General features: G+C 49.4%; 1 protein-coding gene across 4 annotated transcripts in view; it reads right to left on the bottom strand.

The window, feature by feature from the left end:
- qkia (QKI, KH domain containing, RNA binding a) overlaps positions 1-24,594 on the bottom strand; it is an 88,631-nt gene that overhangs the window by 7,428 nt on the left and 56,609 nt on the right. The window contains exons 5-7 of one of the 4 annotated variants that reach the window (XM_031580564.2): positions 6,552-6,639; positions 4,435-4,887; positions 1,178-1,252 (exon numbers count right to left, since the gene is read on the bottom strand). In XM_031580564.2, the coding sequence (XP_031436424.1) occupies positions 1,178-1,252; positions 4,435-4,887; positions 6,552-6,639 (616 nt within the window). The remainder of the gene's footprint in view (positions 1-1,177; positions 1,253-4,434; positions 4,888-6,551; positions 6,640-24,594) is intronic. The other 3 variants (XM_031580565.2, XM_031580566.2, XM_031580567.2) reach the window with 3 other exon arrangements.

Here is a 24,594-nt window from a genome sequence, read left to right as displayed (position 1 = left end):
GAACTCAACTGTGCAAGAAATAGATGAAATCGCTTTGAGTTCAGTTCTGTTTCTTTATTTGCCAGGATTATGTACAGGAGCCATAAAAACAGTTGCTATAAAAATGTCCATGTATAAAAAAATGACAGTACCCCGTGTACAACTGAAATACGTGACAAAATAATTCCAATATGCTGGAGAATGTGTATATATGTCCATCCTTTCACAGACAAAATAAAAATGTAAACTATGTTTCAGTGTGGAATTAACATTTATATAAAAACGGGGAGAAGACAGACTCAACGAGCACAATGCGAACATCAAGATATGTAAGAAGAAAAAAACAAAAAAAACAAATAGTATTAAATAAAAAAATATACAAAATTATGGACTTAAAATGCTGGTTTGCATTTCCTGTTGCGGTCTAGTCCTCAGTCTCTAGCCCTCCTGACTGGAGGAGAGAAATGATTCCCTGCGACAAGTCTGCCCTGGATCAGGAGCTAATCGTACATGACGGGAATGCAACAGACTATACGCTGACGTGACACGCCCCCCCCACCCCCCGACCTACCTGTCCTAACGTGAAAACGAGGTCGCGCGCACAAGGGTGGGGTGGCGGGGGGGTACCCAGAGATCATTTTATAAAAACCCCTCCCACAAAGAGGTGGAATCCCGAACATATTGATAATTCATTACTGAATACGATTACTACTCATGAGTGACTGCATTTGTAAACATAGGCATACCACAGCAGATAAGGGCACAGACATAGCTTGTGTGAGAGTGTGTGTGTGTGTGTCTACACATATGAGAATATGTGAGAGAGCTTATTAGAGTGTGTGTGTGTGTCCACATATGCGGAACGGCATATGTGAGAATGCGTGTGAGTGAGCGTATGTGTGTGTGTGTGTGTGTGTGTGTGTGTGTGTGAGAGTGTATATAAAGTGATGCAGGTGGCGTGTAAAGGCCAGAGCATCAGTGGGTATTATCCTCACTAAGCCAACAGCAACAACATACCCCAGAACTCGGCCGACTTTGGGACGGACCAGAACGGATCGGATCGGACCAGACCAGACCAGACCAGACCAGACCAGACCAGACCAGACCAGACCAGACCCGCTCCAAAGCCCTTCCAAGAGTCTGCCAGCAACTGGGCTCAAAGCAACATGAAAACAGTCTTAAAGGGTCTAAAACTAACCTCTGTCAGCGGTCACAATCCTTTGGTAAGGATGGACTCGCGTGTCATGTCGTCTCACTTTTGAAGCCATTGCACCTAGATTGCGACAGGTCCACAAGGTTAGAAACTGCTCACTCTGAGGAGGGAGATTTCTGTTTGCTTCACAGTATGAAAAAAAAACACATTTAAATGTCTCCGCAAATCAGATTCCCATCGATAACATCTATCTTCATGTACATATTATACATTACTAATACACATATTGACATCGTATAGACAACGAATTGAAAAAAATTGCATTGAAAATAAAATATAACATTTTTCTTTTTTTTTATATAAATGCATAACTTAAAGGTTATAAAATTCCACAGTATTGAGATCCACACAGAGAGGCGCTTGTGAGACCGCTGAGCTAGAGACGGGATGGGGAGACACTCCATGCTGCGTGGTACTCAAGGGTGTGCCTAGCATCTAGCATCTAGCATCCAGTCTTCTGTGTGTGTGTGTGTGTGTGTGTGTGTGTGTGTGTGTGTGTGTGTGTGTGTGTGTGTGTGTGTGTGTGTGTGTGTTTCTGGAGGGGGTGTTGATCTCAATGTCTAACGGATGCCAGGCGTAGTTGTGTTATGGTACGACCTAACAGGGCTTTAGAAGTAACCAGGGAAAGAGTGAGGTCTCTATTCACCGAACTACTCACAGAATAACCCCCTGCGTCGCGTTGGGTTTTACTTTTAGTATTCTTTTCATACGTCAGTCACAGCGTTAAAGAAGCAGTTCAATGTCTTTCAGGAGGGAAAAACAGTTTGAGAAACTAAAAGGTTTAATGCACTTTGAACGTGCAACCATCATCACTTCCAAACAGTCATAAATGCAACTGTTCAGAACTGCCAAATAAATAATGTATGTGTGTGTGTGTGAGGGCCAGAGAGAGAAAGTATGTGTGTGTGTGTGTGTGTGTGTGTGTGTGTGTGTGTGTCTGTCTGCTGCGCTCCTCTTGGATCTCGCCATGTTTGACAGTGTCAATATATTTCCTGTAGTTTCTCACAGTTGCTGATGGGCACAAAGATAGACGCCATAATGGAAAGGGGGGTTGGGTGGGGGGGGGGGCATACCTCTCCTCAGGTTGCGAGTAGGGAGCAGGGGAAAACTAAAAAATGTTTCTGGCTGGTGGGCTGTGGGCCCAGACAAAGTGCTGGTTACCATGGCCACAAACCCCTTCTGCAAGAGGGGCGTGAGGGAGGGATGAGATGCGGCTGTCAAACTCAATCGGAGGAGACTTAACATGTGAGAAACACATTTCTGCCCTTTGGAGCTTTTCTCTCTCCTTCCCGTTTTATTCTTGCTGTCAGCCTTGCCATGTTGTGTAACGTACTCAGATGGTTACATCAGATTTCTAACTGTCGGCCCTGAGTGGCGTGCGTGTGTGTGTGTGTATGTGTTTTCCTGTAAGTGAATGTATGTGTGTGTGCGTTTGTGAGTGAGTATCTGAGCCATGTATATGCTAATGTGAGCGCAGGGTGTGTATAACTGTGTGTCTATAGCGATGCATATATAAGTGGGTATGTACGAGTCTGAGTGTGTTAGTGTGTTTGTGAGTGAGTGTGCAGCTTCAGTGTGTCTATTTATACGAGTGTGTGTGTGTGTGTGTGTGTGTGTGTGTGTGTGTGTGTGTGTGTGTGTGTGTGTGCCTGGCAGGGGAAGTGGTGTGACTGTTGACAGCGTTTGCTGGTAGTTGCTATCGCCCACACTCCGCTCTCTACCACAGATGTCCAGGACATTCCAGACTGCTCTAGGAGCCTGCTTTTCCCACAAGATACTCTGGGGGGGAGTGGGAGGGGGAGAGAGATGGTGATGGCGGTGTGGGGGGGGGGACGCTAGATCGACACAGCCAATTAACGAGTAGTAAAGCGTGTAGACACACACCACACACTTACAAAGCAGTAAGCTCTGAGGGTGGGTGGGCCAGGGTCTTTGACGATAGAAGCCACTATTGACAAAAAAAATTGCGGCCTGGTGATGGCGTGTCTGGTAGTTGCCATAGGCACGTCATTAAAAGCAGGAAGTGGTTTCCTGTACACCTCAATCTGCACTGTACATCTATCTATTAGTCCACTATGGTACATCCCAGACACACACAGACTACACTACACCGGCTTATAAACTCTAAACCCTCAGGCTCCAGATTAGTTTCAAGTCGTGAGTAACGGTAGCATATTAAATAAGTAAAAGGAGGGAATTTTTACGGCCGTTTTGGTACAGCACACCACTTCCATTTAAAGCGGTTTCTTTGTCCACTTTAGTGTGTAGGTTACACGTCTAAAGGCCAATGGCGTCATGGTAGTGAGCGGAGTGTGTGTGTGTGTGTGTGTGTGTGAGAGAGAGGGGGCTCAGCAGGGCGAGACCAAGAGGGGAGACAGAGGCAGGGAAAACACTGGAAGAATTTAATGAAGAAGCCCGTCAGGGGAGAGGCCACTGCTGCCTCGGCCTGCCATACAACCAACACAGCCTAGAGCATGGCACAGCACGCTGAGAGAGGGAGGGAGAGAGAGAGAGGGAGAGATAGATAGATAGATAGATATAGAGAGAGAGAGAGAGGAAAGGGGACAAGAGGGAGAGAGAAAAAGTAAGTAAGAAGGGGAGAAAAAAAAGAGGGGACAGAGAAAGTAAGGGAGGGACAGAGGGAGAGAGGGATAAAGAAGAGACAGAGAAAGAAAATCATCTCGGCAGCCAGAAAAATCCGAGGGGAATCCACAAGCAGAGGAGATCTGCCTGAGGCGAGAGCTTGAAAGATCCAGAGAACGAGAAACGACGCACACACAAGCATGTCACCATCTCTCTCTCTCTTTGTGTGTGTGTGTGTGTGTGTGTGTGTGTGTGTGTGTGTGTGTGTGTGTGTGTGTGTGTGTGTGGGTGTGTGGGAGACACAGACCTCAGGAATCACAGACAGCAGTGATATTCACATTTCTGAATTATAAAAAATAAATAAAATGAAAGATTAGCTGCACTCTGGTTCATAACACTGCATCATCTAACTGTCCTAACAGAGAGTCATAGTGTTCTCGAAGCGCTCTAGCACAGACCGTCTTCCTTGTTGTGTTCTCTACAGCAGCCAGTGTCTCCCTCAGGGCCCCCTTTTGAAGAGGCCAACCCCGTCCGTCTCTTCGCTCCAAGCACCAAGCGGTCACGCCTCTCTCGTGTGTGTTACACACCCCCCTCCAAAACCCCAAACCCTTCCCACCCCCCCCTGTGAGTCCGGCATCAGCTGGACAGGGTGTATTTACCTTTGAGCGCCTCCTGCTGGGCATTGAAGCCTGCTGCGTCCAGCAGGCCCCCCCCGCCCGCGTACAGAAAGCTGCCGTCCTGCTGCTGTGCAGGGAAGCACCCTGGACCCCCCATGCCCATGCCCATGCCCAGCCCCCATGGCCGCTTACCTAGCATGCCGTTGGGCTCCATGGGGTACTCCAGCAGCGAGGTGGGCGCCAGCGTGTACGGGTAGTCGTAGGGGGTGGTGTAGATGATACCCCCGTCTGGGGAGGGGGGCACCAGGGTGGGCGTGCCGTTTTGCAGCATGGCCGTCATCTGGCCGGGCCGGATTAAGTTCATGATCTGGGCGCCGGCCGGCGAGGGGGGGGGGCGCATGGCTTGTGGGGGCATCACCTGGCCCTGGGGGGAGGCAATGAGGCGCTGGCCTTGAGCTGCCGCCGCCGCCGCTGCAAGAGAGAACGCAAGGGGGGCTAAGAGCCATCAGAGAGAGAGAGAGAGAGAGAGAGAGAGAGAGAGAGAGAGAGACAGGAAGAGAGACAGGAAGAGAGAAAGACAGGAAGAGAGAGAGAGAGAGAGAGAGAGAGAGAGGGAGGGAGGGAGGGAGGGAGAGAGAGAGCGATAAAGAGAGCGAGGGAGAGAAGGTGACGGATTAGGAGAAAGAGGGAGAGGTAGAGAGAGAAAATAAAGGGACAGCCACAAAGAAAGAGAGAGAGGAAGTGGCAATCCACAGAAAGACAAACAGCAGTGTGTTCGACGTACACAGCAGAATGGTGGAGTAATTAAAGATGGAGAGGTTTGTGTAGGTGTAGGTGTGTGTGTGTATGTGTGTGTGTTTGTAGAAAGGGTGACAATCAGGGGTGGGAAATTTGAAGCAGAATATAGCAGGAGAAGAGAGGGGAGAGGAGCAAGGAAAAGAGGAGGCAAAACAAAAAGGAAAATTAATCCATGCAATGATCAACGGTGCACCACACAAGCCACAACATCTACAGCAAAAACAAACAAACAAACAAACACAACTAAAACCCACAACCAAAAAAAAACAAAGGCATCAATCACCAGATGCAAACACCACATTTAAGCACACCAAATCACCATGGTAACTAAATGTGCTACAGCTCATAAATGATCAGACAAAATGCTAAAATTACATCAGGACATCTTAAATGGAGCCAGCTGCCGTAGGGATTTACTTCCCGGGTCAAAGTACACAGTGACCCTGACCGGTAAAATAAATGTAAGGTCTACATGCCCATGTGATAGTGGCACCATTTAAGATGGACATGAAAATAAAAACAAAAGAAAAACAGATTGATGTGAAATCAAGTGCATAAAGATCAGTCCAATGAAGGCAAGCATTCAGTGATATGGCAAGGAGGTGGGCAGGGGGACACTGGAGTGCTTCGAGGGGTGGGTGTAACACACGATCAGACACCCACAGCTACAGACACACACATTCAGACACACACACACACACACACACACACACACACACACACACACCACAATCAGTCGCACACCTCTGAATCACAATTGAAATCCGACAGAGGTGTGGAGTCAAGCGGGGATGGTTTGTGTGTGTGTGTGTGTGTGTGTGTGAACGAGCCAATAACCAAAGTTGAGCAATAGTGCAAACTTTTGTCATGCAGAGCTGAGAATGTGACTAAGCAGTGCACTGTGTGTGTGTGTGTGTGTGTGTTGTGTCAGAGAGAGAGTGCTACTCGCACAGCCCAACATGATACTTTACACAACTAGTGGAACAGGGGATGAAGTTGTTCGATGTGTGTGGGGGTTGATAGGAGAGGAAGGGATAGAGAGAGATTTTGTGTGTGTGTGTGTGTGTGTGTGTGTGTGTGTGTGTGTGTGTGTGTGTGTGTGTGTGTGTGTGTGTGTGTGTTTCTCAGTTATGGTATGGATGAACGGTGTCAGTTGTAACATTATTAAATGTCCATGTTTAATATGTGCGATTACATCAGCATTAATGAGTAATGTCCTGTGTGTGTGTGTGTGTGTGTGTGTGTGTGTGTGTGTGTGTGTGTATGTGCGTGCGTGTGTGTGTGAAGCTATGTCCACATGAAAATGATATTCCTTTTGACAAGAGAGTATGTGCGCGTGAGTGTCCATGTGAGTGTCTTACGTGTTTTGATGTTGGTGTCTCTGTATGTTCCGTTGAGAATGGCCAGCTCCATCAGCTGCATCTTCTTCAGGTTGTCCTCCCCTTCCGCCTGCAACACAGAGACACACACACACAGAGAGTGAGTACTCAGTTCACTCAGCCAAGCTTACACTGACTACAGCAGGAGAAACGTGACCAGAGCTCACACATGATGGCAAACATGTGAGGGTCTTAATCACACAGCTACAGGAACTACAGGAGCCGCTGGGTAGAAGACATTGTGGGGAGGATCACCACACACACACACACACACACACACAGACACACACACACACAGAGGGAGGGAGTGAAACATTATTACACATATATTCAACCAGAGCCACAAAAGTGGATAATCACTTTAATTCTTCCTGGTCCCGCGTGCATAATCAAAACGCACAATATTACAGCCCTGCTAATGCCGCTTCTGTCAATTAATGTTTGAATAAATAAACACACACACGCCACTGTCATTACTGCCAAATTATGGGAGAAGAATTATTCATGGGAAGCAATTTATGTCTGCAACCCCCCCCTTCAACACACAAGCTTTCTCAATTTTGCTTGTGTTTTCCCCTCAGGCCACTAACTGTTTTGTAGCCATGACAACGCGACGGGCTGGCCGTGGGGACTGCTGGAAGTGTGTTTGGCCTAGGGAACTAGAGCTTGAGCTGTCTGTCCACACACACACACACACACACACACACACACACACACACACACACACACACACACACACACACACACACACACACACAACCAACCTGCAGGCAACACTGTTCAGCGTTTTAGTCTCTCTCATTGTGGCTTCACTAACCACACAGCAAGCGTCATTCCTTTTTTTTCTATTCTTTCACTTTTTAATTATTATAAAAATAACATCTTTTCTGCAAACAATGTATTGTGGTCAGACACCCATTTACCGCAATAGTCACAAAGAAAAGAAACACACACACACACACACACACACACACACACACACCTCTGCTGAGCACAGTGGGGTGTATGTGAAACCCAACGTCCTCTCTTTCTTCAGAACAAGCGAATGACACACACTATTAAATAAACTTTAAAAATACAGAAAACAGCACAACATGCTCGGTACACACACAAATGAGTGTGTATGTGTCTGAGCCCCAAGAGGAATACGTCACCCTTTCCTCTTCCAAAACACTCTGAGTCATGCTTCGTGGAGAAAGATGAGCCACACACACACACACACACACACACACACACACACACACACACACACACACACACACTCTCCATCAAAGCAGAGTTAGTAGGGTGGATGAGAGTTACCATAAAGAGTCAGTCTGGCTAATTAATCGAGTAAATTGGAAACATGGATGGTCTGAACAGCAGAGAAGTTTTTTGCCTCCATCAACTGTGACACACACACACACACACAGTCTGTCTCTGTCCTGCAGTGTGGTGACTGGTTGAAGAATCATCTTGAGTTACACCAGGCCAATGGGAGAACTTCACAATCCGGTCGTCCCGCCAACAACGCTTTAATTATCTCCCAATGCTGGGCCTCCACACCAGAAAACTTCTCAGAGACACACACACACACACACACACACACACACACACACACACACACAGTGTGCGTCCTGTGTGTGCATGTGTGAGAGACAGTCTGTGCGTGTGCGTGTGTGTGTGTGTGTGTGTATATGTCTTTCTAACTGTGTGTATGTCTGAGATTGGAGGTCTGTTGTCCTGCTGCTGCCAAATGTCTCCTTCCCTTTGCACAGCAAAGATAACAACTTCCAGCTGTGTGTCCCAGAGGAGCAGGCTAGAGTTCCAGCGGCTGAGAGCGTAATGGTTTATACAGCTCCGAGCTGTGTGTGAGCTGTGTGTGAGGGGAGGACCGACGGGGCTGATCATACAGGAGATACGTATGGGTGAGCTATAGGTTATGATTGCCAACTGGTGGATCAGCTACGGACAAAGATGACCACCGGCCTTAGTGGACCACAGTATAAAAGAATGTGTGAGTGTGTGTGTGTGTGGATAACATCAGCTTTTTGTGCATGCATGGTGTGTGTGTGTAGTTCTCAGGAGCATCATAAGAGAATATGCTGTGTGAACGTGAGTGAGTAACTCTGTGTGTGTCTGTGTGTGTGTGTGTGTGTGTGTGTGTGTGTGTGTGTGTGTGTGTGTGTGTGTGTGTGTGTGTGTGTGTGTGTGTGTGTGTGTGTGTGTGTGTTGGATCAGCTGGTGAGAAGGTTAAAGAGGCAGTGGAGAGGTAGGGCAGCACCAGTCCTGGCAGCACCAGGACACCCTTGACAGCAGGGGCAGCAGTGAGACGGGGAGGCACGGCGAAGGACGGCAGAGGAGAAATGAGACGGAAGGGGAGGAAGACAGGATAGTAGAGATGATCCAGAGGCAGAGAGGAGGATGAAGAGAGGACACAGGAGCAGGGAGGAGAGAGAGAAGACAAGAAAAGATGGGGGAGAGCACAAGGGGGCGATGAGCCCTCTACACCTCCAGGGTGAAGAAAAAAATATATATACATACACATACATACATGGGGGAAGAAAGGAGAAAGAGTGCTTTGAACTCTACTACTCGAGAGGAGCCGGAGGAATAGGAGGAGAAAGAAGCGGGAGGGAGCGAAGGAAGAAGTCTCCATTCTTCATTTCTCAATCTTTCGCTCTCTCGTCTCTAGTGCTCCGCCCCGCGTAAAACCCCTTGCCTGCCTGTGTTCCCTCTGGCAGAGGGCTGAGGTTAGAGCAGACTCCAGGTCAGCCTGTGTTCCCTCTGGCAGAGGGCTGAGGTTAGAGCAGACTCCAGGTCAGCCTGAGGTTGCTGGCGCAGGGCTCAGGGCCCTCAGGACGTCATGGAAGCAGGTCTAGGATTAGGCAGAAAGCCTCTGTGACATTTTGATGGTGGGGACTTTTAATATGGGTGTGTGTGTGTTTGAGTGTGTGTTTTCAACTGTCAACACCCTCATGTTGTGTGTGTGTGTGTGTGTGTGTGTGTGAGCGCCAATGTCTCTGTTGGCTTGTCTATGTGTGAGAGAAGCAGAGTGTGTGTGTGTGTGTGTGTGTGTGTGTGTGTGTGTGGGAGGGATTTCTGAGGAGCTGCTGTAATGTGTGGGAGCAGCGCGAGGACTGTGGCGCTCTAGGGAGGATGAGAAAAACAAGCCTGTTTCCCTGGAACCACAGCGCAGGACGAGGAACAAGCAGAACATCCCGGGAGAACCGTCCTCATGATTTAAGACCACGAGACGACAGGGAACCGAGAGGGAGAAGAGAAAAAATCCTTTCCAGGCTTCCTCTGACAAAATGACACACGCAGACACAGAGACACACACACACACACACAGTGTAGCCACCAGTGAAGCCACTCAATAAACCAGCTCTATCCACAGGAATCAGATTCAATCAATGAGGCCTATTTGTGAAAGCAGTGAAGCGGTAAAACCATCATTGGGGGTGGTGGAAGGGGAGAGCCTGTGTGTGTGTGTGTGTGTGTGTGTGTGCACATAGAGATAGATGCTTCGCTCAAACTACCCGACAGCTCTGGCAATGAGGTCATAAGAGTCTCATGAGTCATCCTCCTCTCTCCCCCCTTCGCTCACATACACCTCTACTAATTTTCCTAAACTTTCACACACACACACACACACACACACACACACACACACACACAGATGGGGATGCTCATTCGCACCACTGCAGGACAAGAATTATCTGCGGGCAGCATATGGATTCCTCTGGACGCAGCATATGGATCCGGAGCACGCGTGAGCCCAGGCCAGAACTCACACTACATCACAGCAGCAACACACTGCCAGCTGGCCCCCACTTTCCTCTCTCTTCTCTCCTTCTCTCCCCCCATCTATCTATCCATCCCTCCCTTTCTCTTCTCCCTCCCCGTCATGGGGAGGAGGACAAGAACAATTACCAGCTGTCAGCTCCGTCTCCCCTAGCTGTTCTGCAGGAGGTATTTTTTTGTGTTTTTTGATGGACTTAATGAGAGTTAATCTGACAAATACAGCGGGGCTAGTCCACCACTAAAATGCCACCCAGGTGCTTCGGCGGTGCAACGACACTGCCACCGTGCCCCTCGGCTGTCTCGTCTTCCTCGTGCCTACCCGCCTCGTTCCCGCACCTCCTCCTGCGGGTACGATAAACAAAGCCATGGTGCCCAGGTGGCACGGCGCCAGGTAGGTAGGCAGACACACAGGCAGATAGAGAGAGAGAGAGAGAGAGACAGAGCAGGGGGCGTCTGGTTGTGTGTGCCGTGGTGGTGCTGCTGCTACTGTTTTAAACAGAGATGTGTTTGGAGAATGAGAGAAAAAGAGAGAGAAAGGGGGAGGGAGGGAAGTGGGGAAGAAAAGGAGAAGGGAACAATCCTCTTTCCTCTGGTGGCCTGTTTCTGGCACAGGCATGCTTTACTCCACTGCTCCAGCTGCCAGTCACAGACAGATGGAGAAAGACAGAGAGAGAGAGCAGTGAGAAACGTAGAATAAGAGAGGGTGAGAGAGAGAGAGAGAGAGAGAGAGAGCGAGAGAGAGAGGGGAGAGAGAGAGAGAGAGAGAGAGAGAGAGGATGGCAGAGTTCATGTCTGTACCAAACGAGTCCAATTACCAGCAAAGTAAACAGAGGCATCAAAGGCCAGGCCCTCTGCCCACGTGTGTGTGTGTGTGTGTGTGTGTGTGTGTGTGTGTGTGTGTGTGTGTGTGTGTGTGTGTGTGTGTGTGTGTGTGTGAGAGATGAGAACACACCAGACACAAACCCTGAGCAGAGGAGAGGGGAAGGCAGAAAATAGCAGAGGAGGAGAGGAGAGGGTGACTACTAGTGAAAAACAACCCAAAAAAAGACAGAGAGAGAGTAGAGAGGAGAGGAGAGGAGGTGGAGAACGTGGTAAACAGACGGGTGGGGTGGGACACAGCCAGCTGTTCCAGCCTTCAGACCACACTGATCTAGCCTCTCCTCCCTTCATGTGCCCCGTCCTGACACCAACATCTGGAGGAAAAACCCCCTACTGCCTGCCAGCTACACACACAGAGGAGAAACGTGTGTGTGTGTGTGTGTGTGTGTGTGTGTGTGTGCATATGACAGATAAATACATGAGTATTTAAGTGACTGTGTGAGTGAGAGATAAATTGAGACAGAGAAATTTAGCAAAAGAGGGCCAGAGAGAGAGAGAGAGAGAGAGAGAGAGAGAGAGAGAGAGAGAGAGAGAGAGAGAGAGAGAGAGAGAGAGAGAGAGAGAGAGAGATTGGATTTGTTATGGTGATAGTCATGGACCAGTTAAAGAAGAGAACAATGTCCAGAGGAAAGCTGAGCACCCAGACCTCCTCCCCTCACACTCACACTCACAATAACAGGAAGCAATCATCCCACCAGAGCCCAGCCGGCCTTCTCAAATCTCCCTCCCTCTTCCCTCACACACACCAATTACATCATGTTTCTCCCTCACACACACACACACACACACACACACACACCCCAATTACAACACACACATAGTTACCAATACACACACATGAGTCGTCAGAGGGAAATTACAAAAAAAACACACACACACACACACACACACACACACACAGAAAGACTACACAGTTAAAACATACTGACAGAAAGATTAACCACAGTTAACACACCCATTTACAATGGCTACACCAAATACACACAGCAGCACTGGACAATACACACACACTTTAACTGGCTGCTTTCACCCCCCAGCCATAAATACATGCTCTTCTCCCTCACTACGAGACACTGCTGTGTGTTCACAGACACAAGGCACAGAAGATGGGTTACTCAAGAGTCCTTAGTAGATCAACAAGCCAATGCACTGTATCACAGCTTTTACTTGTGGAACTGAAACACACACACACACACACGCTGTGAGATAAGTTTCAGTCTGAGGCTAGTTGAGGGGACAGAGAGAAGGTGTCTGAGGACTGCCAATCAAGACGGGCCTCAACTGGTCAAATTCCCCACCAACCACACACACACCTAAGAAAAAAAGAGGCAAAAATAAATGTATGGCATAGGGGGAGAGTCTGGTGGGGTAAATTGTGTCCCTCCTTGTGAGTGTGTGTGAGAGAGAGAGCGAGAAGTTCCTCTCCTGCAGAACTATCCCTGGATACTGTGTGTGTGTGTGTGTGTGTGTGGATGTATAGCCGTGTCAGTGGTAGCCTTCACTAGGCTGATTCTCTCAGCCTTGGAGAACAGCAGCTAGCATATCAATATCTCCCAATGTGCCAACCACACACACACACACACACACACACACACACACACACACACACACTCCGAGCCAACGGTCCACACCACTGCACACACACTCGCCTATGCTACAACTCTGGCAGTGTTGGGGCAGCTGCATTTCTGTTTTTGTAGATGTACAAATCTGCTCTGTTGTGTAGGTGTGCATCACACACCCAAAGACACAATCACAAACACACACACCCACACGATCCAGACACAAAGACACACACACAAACCTCGACAGACACACACACACACACACACACACTCTCTCAGCAGCCCTGACATGAGGAGGCAGGAGTAGTACAGATATGAACACACAGCTTGGGGTGAGCCTGATCTAATGAGGCTGCAGCCTAGTGAGCACACAAATGACACACACAAACAGAGAGACAGACACACCCCAACACACACACACACACACACAGAGACACACACAGTTAGTGTAGTGGACGACCATGGAAGTGTGGGCAAACGAGCGAGAGGAAACACAAATGAAGGGAACGTTTGAAGTGATCCTCATTTTCCAGCAGCGGAACACGGCAGCAAAGCCCTCATCAGATAACTGTCAGGGTGACTCCTCTCTCTCCCTCCTTTGCTTTCTCTCTCTTCACTCACCTTTCCCCCTCCCCCCTCCTGTCTGAGTCTGTATTGTTCTGTCCCAGTGATCTCTTAAAGCCGTCCAATCGAGCTGAGAATATCTTGAGGGGATTTGGGCGGCTGATTTGGGGCTTTAAATACTGCGGGATTTGCATCAGATTCTCTGATTTCCAGTCAAAGCTGATCAGGGCTTCCATCCTCTGCAACACCCCCATCTCTCTCATACACACATGCTCTCTGAGATTGTGTGTGTGTGTGTGTGTGTGTGTGTGAGTATGTGTGTGTGTGTGAGTGAGTGTGTGCGCGTGTGTGTGTGTGTGTGTGTGTGTGAGTGAGTGTGTGCACGTGTGTGTGTGTGTGAGAGTGTGTGCGCGTGTGTGTGTGAGTGCGTGCGTCACCGCGACCTTCGCTCAAGACGATGCTGTGACCCCAGCCCGGGCCACGTGGGGGAAACTGAAATGGTGTGAACGATTAACAGTCGAGTGTGAGCCAGAGGGGAATCCATGCATGCACACACACACACACACACACACACACACACACACAAAAGACTAAGTGGAGGTTGTCTCCAGGCAAAGCCTGGCATGGCCGCTGACTGACTCCTGAACCATGCTGGCAGAGGATCTGAATCGGTCAAGGACGCAGCTCAGGGAATGTGTGTGAGAGAGTGAGTGAGAGCGAGCTGTTGACTGACAGGAGCAGTGCGGCGGATTTTCCGTCTGCACTTCCAGAGGGTCGTGTTCCATAAACTCGTGCTCCTCCGGGAAAAATCAGGCAGGCAAACGGAAAAGGAATCACTAATAAGCCGACAACATGCGCACAGCATTCAGCATGCTTCCCCAAATAAATACGAAAATATACTGACATCGTGTGTGTGTGTGTGTGTGTGTGTGTGTTACGGTCAAGGTCTCTGAGCCCTTAGACATGATGAGCAGTTGTAAAAGCCTTCTTGCTGGGTAAGGGCAGGTAGGTAAGGGAGTGTGTGAGGGTTTTAAAGGGCTGTGAAGGATGTAGGTGTATTTAAGGGATGCTCTAAGGATTCGTGTGTGTTCAACACGTGTATGTATCAATATTTTTAAGGGATGCTCAGGAGGCTGTTGTGTGTATGAGTGAGAGAGACTGTTTTAGTGGTTTAAAGGGATGCTCTAGGGGTTTAATATGTGCATTAGTGCGTGTGTGTGTGTTCCACTAAATCCCATTTTCCCGTGCAAACAAAGCAGGGAACGAGCAGTGGAGATGAAAAGGAGCTGTGGAGAGGTCCGTGGAGAGGTCCGTAGAGAGAGAGAGAGAGAGAGAGAGAGAGAGAGAGAGAGAGAGAGAGAGAGAGAGAGAGAGAGAGAGAGAGAGAGAGAGAGAGAGAGAGAGAGAGAGTGTGTGTGTGTGTGTGTGTGTGTGTGCGCGAAGAGGTCCGGAGAGGATGAGATGAAAGGGGCGTGGGCCCAGAGCAGAGGCCTGCGGGGCATTCCACACATAGCACAGCCCCCTCAGCCCACAACACACACATACACACACAGTCCACTGTAGATAGAGGGGAAGAGAGAAAGAAACAAAGAGCAGAAAATAGAGAGGGAGGCCAGAAAAGAGGTGGCGCAAGTCATAGAAAAGCAAGAGAAACTGAGAGAAAGAGAGAAAGAGAGAGAGAGAGAGAGAGAGAGAGAGAGAGAGAGAGGGAGGGAGAGAGTGCACAGAGGGACAGACAGAAAGAGAACTTGCACCCAGTGGATGCAATCTGACAAACAGCAGTCCTCAATGGTGCTCTTCCTGAATAACAGGATTAGGGCTCTTCAAAGCGGGTGATTGGACGGAAGCGGCTTTCAAAGCCACGCGTGATTGGACCGAGGGGAGCATGGCGGATTAAAACCACCCCTTTTGCCTGTCAAGGGGGGTAGAGCCAACCTCTAGGGGGAGGAGTGTGACCTATTGGGTTTGTGTTTATTCGTCCTGGTGTGGCGTCTGTGCCGGGCCAATATTCAAAAGAATCACTTGAGGACTCCATAACTTCTGAAAGTCACGGAGGTGACTGCCTGTTAGCCACACGGCTACACAGAACTAGCCTGAGTGGAGAGGAACTGCAGTTCAATAGACTGCCCGTGCTGCTGTCATGGGCGCCACACACACACACACACACACACACACACACACACACACACACACACACACACACACACACACACACACACACACACACACACACACACACACACACACACACACACACACACACACACACACACACACAGCAGCTTCTGCAGGACTCTGAGCCTTCACAGCAGAGATCCCACCCGGCACCGTTATTATTGCCATATGAATCACTCCCAGAAGTCTACTTCCTTCTCTCCCTTCTCCTCTCTCTCGCACTCTTCTTCACTCTCCCTCCATCATTCTATCCATCACTATCACTCTCTCAATGCCCGTCTCCCTCCCTCCATCTCTTTCTCTCCCATCTGTTTTTTTTTTCCTCTCTCCCCCTCCCTCCCTGGCTCCTGCGTGAGCAGATTTGGGATGATGGAGAAACAGTGGGGGCAGTAGGCTGGGTACGAGCGAGTGTTTCTCCCCGGAGAGGAATGGCCCTCGCTAACTTCCTGCTCTCTGTGGCCGCCCATCACTCCTGCAGCAGGGGCCTTCTTCCACACACACACACACACACACACACACACACACCTCAGGGGGAGCAGGGGAGTAGTAAACAGCTCCTGCATCTCCAGGAGTGGAAAGAGTGTCTATACAAATCTGGTGTGTGTGTATATGTGTATGCAAGAGCATGCCTATGACTGCATGCCTGTAAGAATGTAAGTGCCTGTGAATATGTGACTGTGCATGTCTGTGGGTGTGGGTGGGTGTGTGTGTGTGTGTGTGTGTGTGTCGGAAGGGTCTTAGCTGGATTACTGCAATCAAATACTACTGCTTCTTCTATTCTTCTGTTGTAAAGAATTTCCGTCCGTTCCGGCAGAATGGCTAATTGCGCACTTTATCACGGCTTAGACGACAACACTTTGAAAACTCTCTGACCTTTAACAGTGACGTCTCCCACACACACACCCCCCCCCCCCCCCCCAAAACCCCCCCACCCCCTCTACCAGCTGGCTGTTGGGGATTACTCAGTCCCCCGGTGACCCGGTATGGCTGTTTGTGTTTGGTTCTACACGCTCCACAGCGCTCCACCCTCAACCTCCGGTCTTCTTGGTGCCCGCAGGGCGTGGCGGATTAGCAGGTCAGGCGTGTGGAGAGATGCGAGAGAGAGAGATGCGAGAGAGAGAGAGAGAGAGAGAGAGGGGTAGAGAGAGAGGGGTAGAGAGAGAGGGGTAGAGAGAGAGGGGTAGAGAGAGAGAGAGGGGTAGAGAGAGAGAGAGAGAGAGAGAGAGAGGTAGAGAGAGAGAGAGAGAGAGAGAGGGGTAGAGAGAGAGGGGTAGAGAGAGAGGGGGAGAGAGAGAGGGTAGAGAGAGAGAGAGAGAGAGAGAGAGAGGTAGAGAGAGAGGTAGAGAGAGAGAGAGAGACCAGGTCCTGGAGGGTGGGTAGAAGGGTAGGAGCCAGGGCTGAGCTGTGCCCCAGCAGGGAGGTGTGCTCCTGGGGTCGAGGCCACCTGTCCTCCCCTGGGGGGGAGAGGAAGCTAATTCGGGCGACTGCCGGGAGGGCCACAGGACTGACGGAACAAGGTGAGGTCATAGTCACGATGCCACGGACAAGAGAGGAGAGGAGAGGAGGAGGAGAGGAGCACGCTGGCGAGACAGAACTCAGCTACTGACCCTTCACAGAAGGATCAAATAGTCTGGGGTAAAAAGGCTCCCTTGAGATTTGATGAAGACTAGAAGAGCGTGTGTGTGTGTGTGTAAAGTGTTTCAGCCGACCTAAGGGTAAAGGACTTCGTAAGGTCAACTGCTTATCTCTGCATGCTAACGTCATTCCACTACAAAACACTACACCCAATTAACCTACATATTATAGTAATTAGCCTTCAATTGTAATACTAATCTGGTAATGGGGACAGCCTGTAGTACTGTTGTTTGTTTACCTCGGTCAGAGACAAAGAGGCCACATGAGTGGGAGAGTAAGTGCTGCTCCCACTGGCCACACACACACACACACACACACACACACACACACACACACACACACACACACAGATATACGTAGATAAAACACATTTAAGAGGGAGAGGAAAGGACAACCATCCAAATCCACACAGACAGAGACTGTATGTGTGTGTGTGTGTGTGTGTGTGTGTGTTGCGATAAGTGAGATTACCCATAAACAAAGCACACACAAAAAAAAACTGTCACTGTAAATTATTCATGGTCAATGTACATGGCTAAGTGATTGAAACGGAATTCCAACTTTCAAACGGAAACATCATTTTGTGCATACAAATCGCCCAAATTCCCCTGTATTTTGGGCTGCAAGGCTATATTTCTTTCAAATAAACACAACAACGATTGCAACGATGAACAAACATTAATTAAAGAACAAAACCACTGAGAAAATGTCACGTCTGCGCTGAACTCTGCTCCGGCCACGCCCCCCTTTTTAACGGTTGACCCACACACATCCGCTAAAGCCACATTCAGTCACATTCACTTGCTCGTCTTCCCAATCGCATTTAAAACAAAAAATGTTTAGTCTTCTGTTTTGGTAATGCTGGCAAACAACAATCTAAGAGGGGCACATATTATTCACTCATTTTAAGCCATCAATCTACCTCAGGGTGAACAAAATGAGCTGAAACGGAAAACGGAATTCACCAAATGTGAAATGGAAAATGCATTTTTTTTTTAAACGGAAAATCATTGGCCTTAAGCATGGCAAGGCTTAAGACAAAGCAAAGATACACCTGTGATCGCTGGGCATCAGTGAGTTTTGTGTTGTGTGTGTGTGTGTGTGTGTGTGGGGTCTTCGGGGTGCTGTCGGACAGGACTAGCGGACACTCAGAATACAGATTAGATGTGGGGCGCTGGCCAGAGATGGTCGGGAGTGGTCACGCCTCAATCTCCACGACAGCATGGGTCAACCAGAGTCAATGCGCACAATTAAGAGCATTTATGACTTCAGTCAAGCTGAACCGTCTGAGTGTGTGTGTGTGTGTGTGTGTGTGTGTGTGTGTGTGTGTGTGTGTGTGTGTGTGTGTGTGTGTGTGTGTGTGTGTGTGTGTGTGTGTGTGAGGAAGGTCGGAGAGGAGCCAGGTTTAGCCGGCCTATTTGCCTTCAACCTTAAAAAAAAAGGGTGGAAATGTCAAGAGGTTAATATCCACCAATCCAACCACTTAATCTCTCTTGATTAGAGTATTAAAAGCGTGGTGCGTGCGTGCGTGCGTGTGTACTGCACACCCTTTCAGAAAAATCTTGCAATGTGAGACAGCAGCTCTTGAAGCTTGAAGGCTTGCGGAGGCTTCTCTTTCTTTCTCTCCCTCGCTCTCTCTCTCTCTCTCTCTCTCTCTCTCTCTCTCTCTCTCTCTCTCTCTCTCTCTCTCTCTCTCTCGTGAGAGAAAAACGGGGTGGATGGCGATATTAACACTCTCCCACCCTCCTCCTCTTCTTCTTCTTCTTCTTCTTCTTCTCCTCCTCCTCCTCCTCCTCTCACTTGCTTATTCCCCTTCCAACCTCCCTCTGTTACTCCAGCTCTGACCGACCCTCTCTCTCTCTCTCTCTCTCTCTGTCACTTGCCCTCCTTCATTCACTCTCTTTTGCTCTCTCGCCCTTTCTCGCCCACAATATACTTTTTTAGTGCTCTCACTCTGTCTTAGACTCTTATTTTGTGTCTTTATGCTGTCCCAGTCTCTCCCAGTCTCTCTCTCCCCCCTCTCTCCCCCCCCTCTCTCTCTCTCTCTCTCCCCCCCCCCTCCCTCCCTCCCTCCCTCCCTCCCTCCCTCCCTGCTCTGGTGGAATCCTGCCGTGTCACTGGCCAGTGGCTCAGGGCTCAGGCTGCTCTGCATTCCCATGATCCTTTGCACCGAGCCTGCTGCTCCCGGGGGCTACGTTTGAGCTTGAGTCACGGCGACACTCGCCTGGAAAGCAGAGCAGGCGACCACTCCAACCAGACAGCCTCTCTCTCTGCGAGTGTGTGAGTGTGTGAGTGTGTGTGTAGTGTGTATGTGGAAAGTGTGTGTGTGTGTGTGTTTGCCCCGGCAGGATGCACAGGTGGACGTGGCGCAGTGATTCAGCGTCTCTGTGCATCCTTCACGCTCTGGCGGAGAAACCCATCTTTATCACCACACACACACAAACACACCCCGTAAACATTAACAGTGTATCTCTTGCATAACCTCACCTACATGTGACCCCCAACATTAAAACAATCAGACACACACTTTTCATCAAGGCTTACAGAGTGTGGTCATTAACTGTGGATCGTGTCAGCACTCTCTCCTCTACACACACACACACACACACAGTCATGTAGAGCAGATGGCTTTTCACGCACCGGTAGCCACACACACCGGACAGGAAGCAAAAGTGACGACTGGTGTTTGAGTGAGAGAAAGAAGAAAGGGGAGAGAGAGAGAGAGAGAGAGAGAGAGAGAGAGAGAGAGACACTGGGACAGCATAAAGACACAAAATAAGAGTCTAAGACAGAGTGAGAGCACTAAAAAAGTATATTGTGGGCGAGAAAGGGCGAGAGAGCAAAAGAGAGTGAATGAAGGAGGGCAAGTGACACAGAGAGAGAGAGAGAGAGAGAGAGAGAGAGAGAGAGAGAGAGAGAGAGAGATGTGTATGTGTGTGAGATCCCCTAGCAGTGGGCGGTGAGAAGCTGGTAAGGTTCTGGTGTGAGGCGGCTCCAGGCCGACCCCTGAGTGAGTTTCTCCCGGCCGATCTGCCACCTCTGCTGGGGCCGCTCCCACCGGGCTGGGAGCCTGGGCCGCCTCCAGCTACATACCATCTGTCCCTCCAACACACACACACACACACACACCGTGTACACATGCACACATAGCCATACTCGCACACAGGCACAGATACAACTACACCACTTCTGACTAAATGTACACTCTGAAGCATGTCACACTCACACACAGAAACACAGGTTCTCTCATGCATCAGAACTCAATCAGTGCATCTCTTCACTGGGAGAAGAATGATGGACAGATGGAGATGTGAAACACTACAGACCGCTGAACTGCAGTGGAGAGGCACACATGACAATAACCACAGGGAACTACGCAAAGACAAAAACTAAAAGTGTGTGTGTGTGACTGAATGAATGTATGTGAGTAAGTGGGTGGGAGAGAAAGAAAGAAAGAAAGAAAGAAAGAAAGAAATAGAGAGAGACAGAGAGAGAGACAGAGAGAGTGTGTGTGAGTGACAGAGACAGAGACAGAGACAGAGACAGAGACAGAGAGAGAGAGAGAGAGAGAGAGAGAGAGAGAGAGAGAGTGTGTGTGTGTGAAAGACAGAGGTACTGCATTAAAAGAAGCTGAACATATGCATACCCATCTGATCAGACAGACTGGATGGAGGGGTGAGATGATGAGGAGGAGGGGGAGGAGGAGGAGGGGGAGAGGACTCTTCAGACAGAGCGATCATGAAAGACTCCCACTGAATCAGACTACTAGAAAGAGTGGGAGGGAGAGCACTAGCGAGGGGGGAAAGAGCCAAAGAAAGAAAAGTGTAAAAGACTGAAAGAGAAAGAATAAAAGACAGCCAGAGAAATAAAGAGGGCAGAGACCCCATCGAGCTGCATGGAACCGTAGGCTACTCAGTTTGAGTGTGTGTGTGTGTGTGTGTGTGTCGGCGTGTTCAACTGTGTGTGTGTGCGCTATGTTCGTGCTGCTAACTCAGTCACTTTGTTCCCGGCAAGGACGGCTCCGCTCGACTCATTCTGCCGCAAGCTCTGCGGGGGCGACACACTCACTCTCTCCTTCTCCCTCTCCCTCTCCCTTCCTCTTTCTCCCTCTCCCTTCCTTCCTCTTTCTCTCTCCTCCTCTCTTTTTCTCCATCTCCTCCCCCATCCTTTCTGGAGCTTTCATGGTTTTCCAGAGGACTGTGGAGTGAGGAACACTGCTGCGCTGCGCTGAGCCTTCCAGCCACAGACGACTTGAAACGGAACACTTCAGAGCAGACCACCGCTCACTTGCTCTGCACCCTATGCCCCGAACACACACGCACATTTGGGCGCACACACACACACCTACACGTTCTTCCACCAGTGCAGCTGCTGACTGTACCCATGCGGGCCTTTCACTGCTTGCAGCTAATGCTACACACTTACTCTCACACACACACTTACAGACATGCACACAGGTTCACACACACTTAGACATGCACACAGGTTCACACACACTCAGGAGACATTCATCTCTGCTGTTAGAGGAGAAAAACCCCACTAATATACTAAACCTCACAAACAGAACTCACCAACCCAGACATGTGAACACACACACTCACCTACACACACACACACACACACACACACACACACACACACACACACACACACACACACACACTCACACACTCACACACACTCACCTACACACACACACACACACACACACACCTCTCTCTGAATAATTGGCATTTACCAAGCAGATATAGGACAAATGCTGACCATCTGTGTGTCCCCTTGGCCAGGGGTAAAGGCCCATTTATTAGCATTGGTGTGTGTGTGTGTGTTTGACGTGCACATGCATACACACACTCATACCGTCAGTCTCTACATCTACCACACGGACAGACATGGACAGCCTCTACCACACACACACACACACACCTCCCTCTACTCTATATAGATGTACGCTAACAGATCTTCCTGATGTGTGCTGGGGGGCTCAGTCTGTCCTCTGTGCCTGTAGGCATCCACGGCACCTAGACTAGCCCTGCTCCCCTGGCAGCTGCCTGAGCACCCCCCCCCCCTAAACACAGTTCAGAGAAGAGCCCTTTTATTGTTTCTAGGAGCTGGGTCTGCCACACAAAGGAATTTATAGAGAACCCAATCTGGCCACGCCGCGTTCCCACAAACCCGTGCAGCGCTTTGAACGGCTGTCTGGTGTGGGATAAGACTCACGAGTCTGCCATGCGGACCTGTCAATCATGGGCAAACATCACGCTCTCACTATGTCTCTCACCTCGACGCACACACTCACTAACACACACACACACACACACACACCCCCACACCCTGCCTAGGAGGGCATCATGTCACCTTGTGTTTAATATAGTCTGTCATCTGTTCCTAAATTAACAAACACATCTGTTACAGATCTCAATGAGATGTCAACTCCCATGTCACATCAAAGACACACACACACACACACACACACACACACACACACACACACACACACACAGCTATTCTTACTGATAGGAAGTGCGGAGTAGATACTGGTTTGGCTTGCAGGGGGGTGCTGATGTGATCGGGAAAGGAAGAAATCTTAAAGAGGGAAACCAATTTGTAAGGTTTTTAACAGATTTTAAAAGCTAATTACCATGCTGGTGGGGATTCAGCAAACCCCCCCCCCCCCGTCCACACACACACACACACACACACACAAAGCCCCCTCCTGTTTCCTCTCCTCAAACATTTACGGCAAAAACTATTGGATTCAATTAAGAAACTTTTTCATTTCTCCCAGAAGGCTCTGGCACGTGTGTGTGTGTGTGTGTGTGTATGTGTGTGTGTCACTGAGATTGAAAGAAAGCCTGCGTTTGGCGCTGCCAGCCTAATCCCTTCGACATGCGCCGGCCTTTACTGTGGCTTACCCACGATCCCTCAAAAGCCCGCCACCACCTTGCTGCAGACGAGGAAACGCCACGCTCCCGACGGCCAAAAACCCCCCTACCCCGCAAATACACACACACACACACACACACACACACACACACACACACACACACACACACACACACACACACACACACACACACCTCCCCACCACCACAAGCTTCCAACAGAGCCCACAAAAGTAGCTGTGATGTCTCAGTCTCAAACAAATCACAAATAAACACAAGTTTCCACTCCGCGGTCTAATCTGGCGCAACTTCTGCAGGGATGTTCCAGAACACGCCAGATGGTCTGACACGCAGAGAGAGAGAGAGCGAGAGAGCGAGTGAGCGAGAGACAGACAAAGAGACAGAGAGAGAGATAAATAAATTGGTAAGGGGGCAGAGAGAGAGAGACAGAGGAAAGGAAAAGAGAGAAAAGGAGGAAAAGGAGATGGACAGAGGGAGAAGTTTTTCCTTGTGGGGACATTCACTGAAGAAACCTGATGAGATCATGGCTAGAACTCTGATTCCCTCAGATGTCATGTTGGAAATGGCGATTGTGATATATCCATGGTAACCTTTGTGACACGCACATCTCATCCCGCCTCCATACACGACATGTGCATCCAATGGAAAAAAGGACAGACAAATCAACAGTGGCACCAGCTCGAGTCTGCAACCAACATAAGCATCACACAACTTCATGGGCACTGCTTTTGACACAAAATGGCTATTACTGCCATTTGTGGACATGCCTGTCCTGTATCAAACTATGCCATATAACTAGTCAAATGAACAAACTCTTTCCAAACTCTCTCTCTCTCTCTCTCGCACCCACCCACCCACACACACACAGTTATTCAGCCAAATGACTGCATAGATAGGGAGTCATTACCACCTCTAACGATTCCAGCCCCCCACATCCACCTTTTACACACACACACACACACACACACACACACACACACACACACACACACACACACACACACACACACACACACACACACACACACGCGCGCGCAATGACATCTTAAAGAGATCGTTAGGCCTGGAACATGACAACTTCCATGCCGTGTCTGTCTCACAAACACAGGCACCAGAGGATGAACAGTAATTAGCGAGAGTGTTGGGTTTACGGCTTCATTAAGTACAATCCTCGTCACAGTGCAGAACTATTGTAGGCTCACCCCTGACACCAGGCATAGCTACAGAGAGGGGTGTGTGTTTGTCTGTGTGTGTGTGAGTGTGTCAGTGAGCGTTGATTGTGTGTGTGTATGTGCATGTAGGTATGTGTGTGACAGCGAAGGGTGTGTGTGTGTGTGTGGTGTTGCTGACTCGGCAGGACTCTCCCTGGTGTGTCATCTGTGGGCGACTGCAGTGATGTCAGCCCTGCCTCACTCACCTCATTCTCTCCCTCACCACCCCCCCCCTTTATTCTCCCCCTCTCTCTCCCTCTCCTGCTCTCTCTCCCTTCCTTCCTTTTTCTCCTTCACTTCTAGG

This window comes from Clupea harengus, chromosome 14 (genome assembly GCF_900700415.2).
Source record: "Clupea harengus chromosome 14, Ch_v2.0.2, whole genome shotgun sequence".
NCBI lineage: Eukaryota > Metazoa > Chordata > Actinopteri > Clupeiformes > Clupeidae > Clupea > Clupea harengus.
This window is presented reverse-complemented; position numbering and strand designations above follow the sequence as displayed.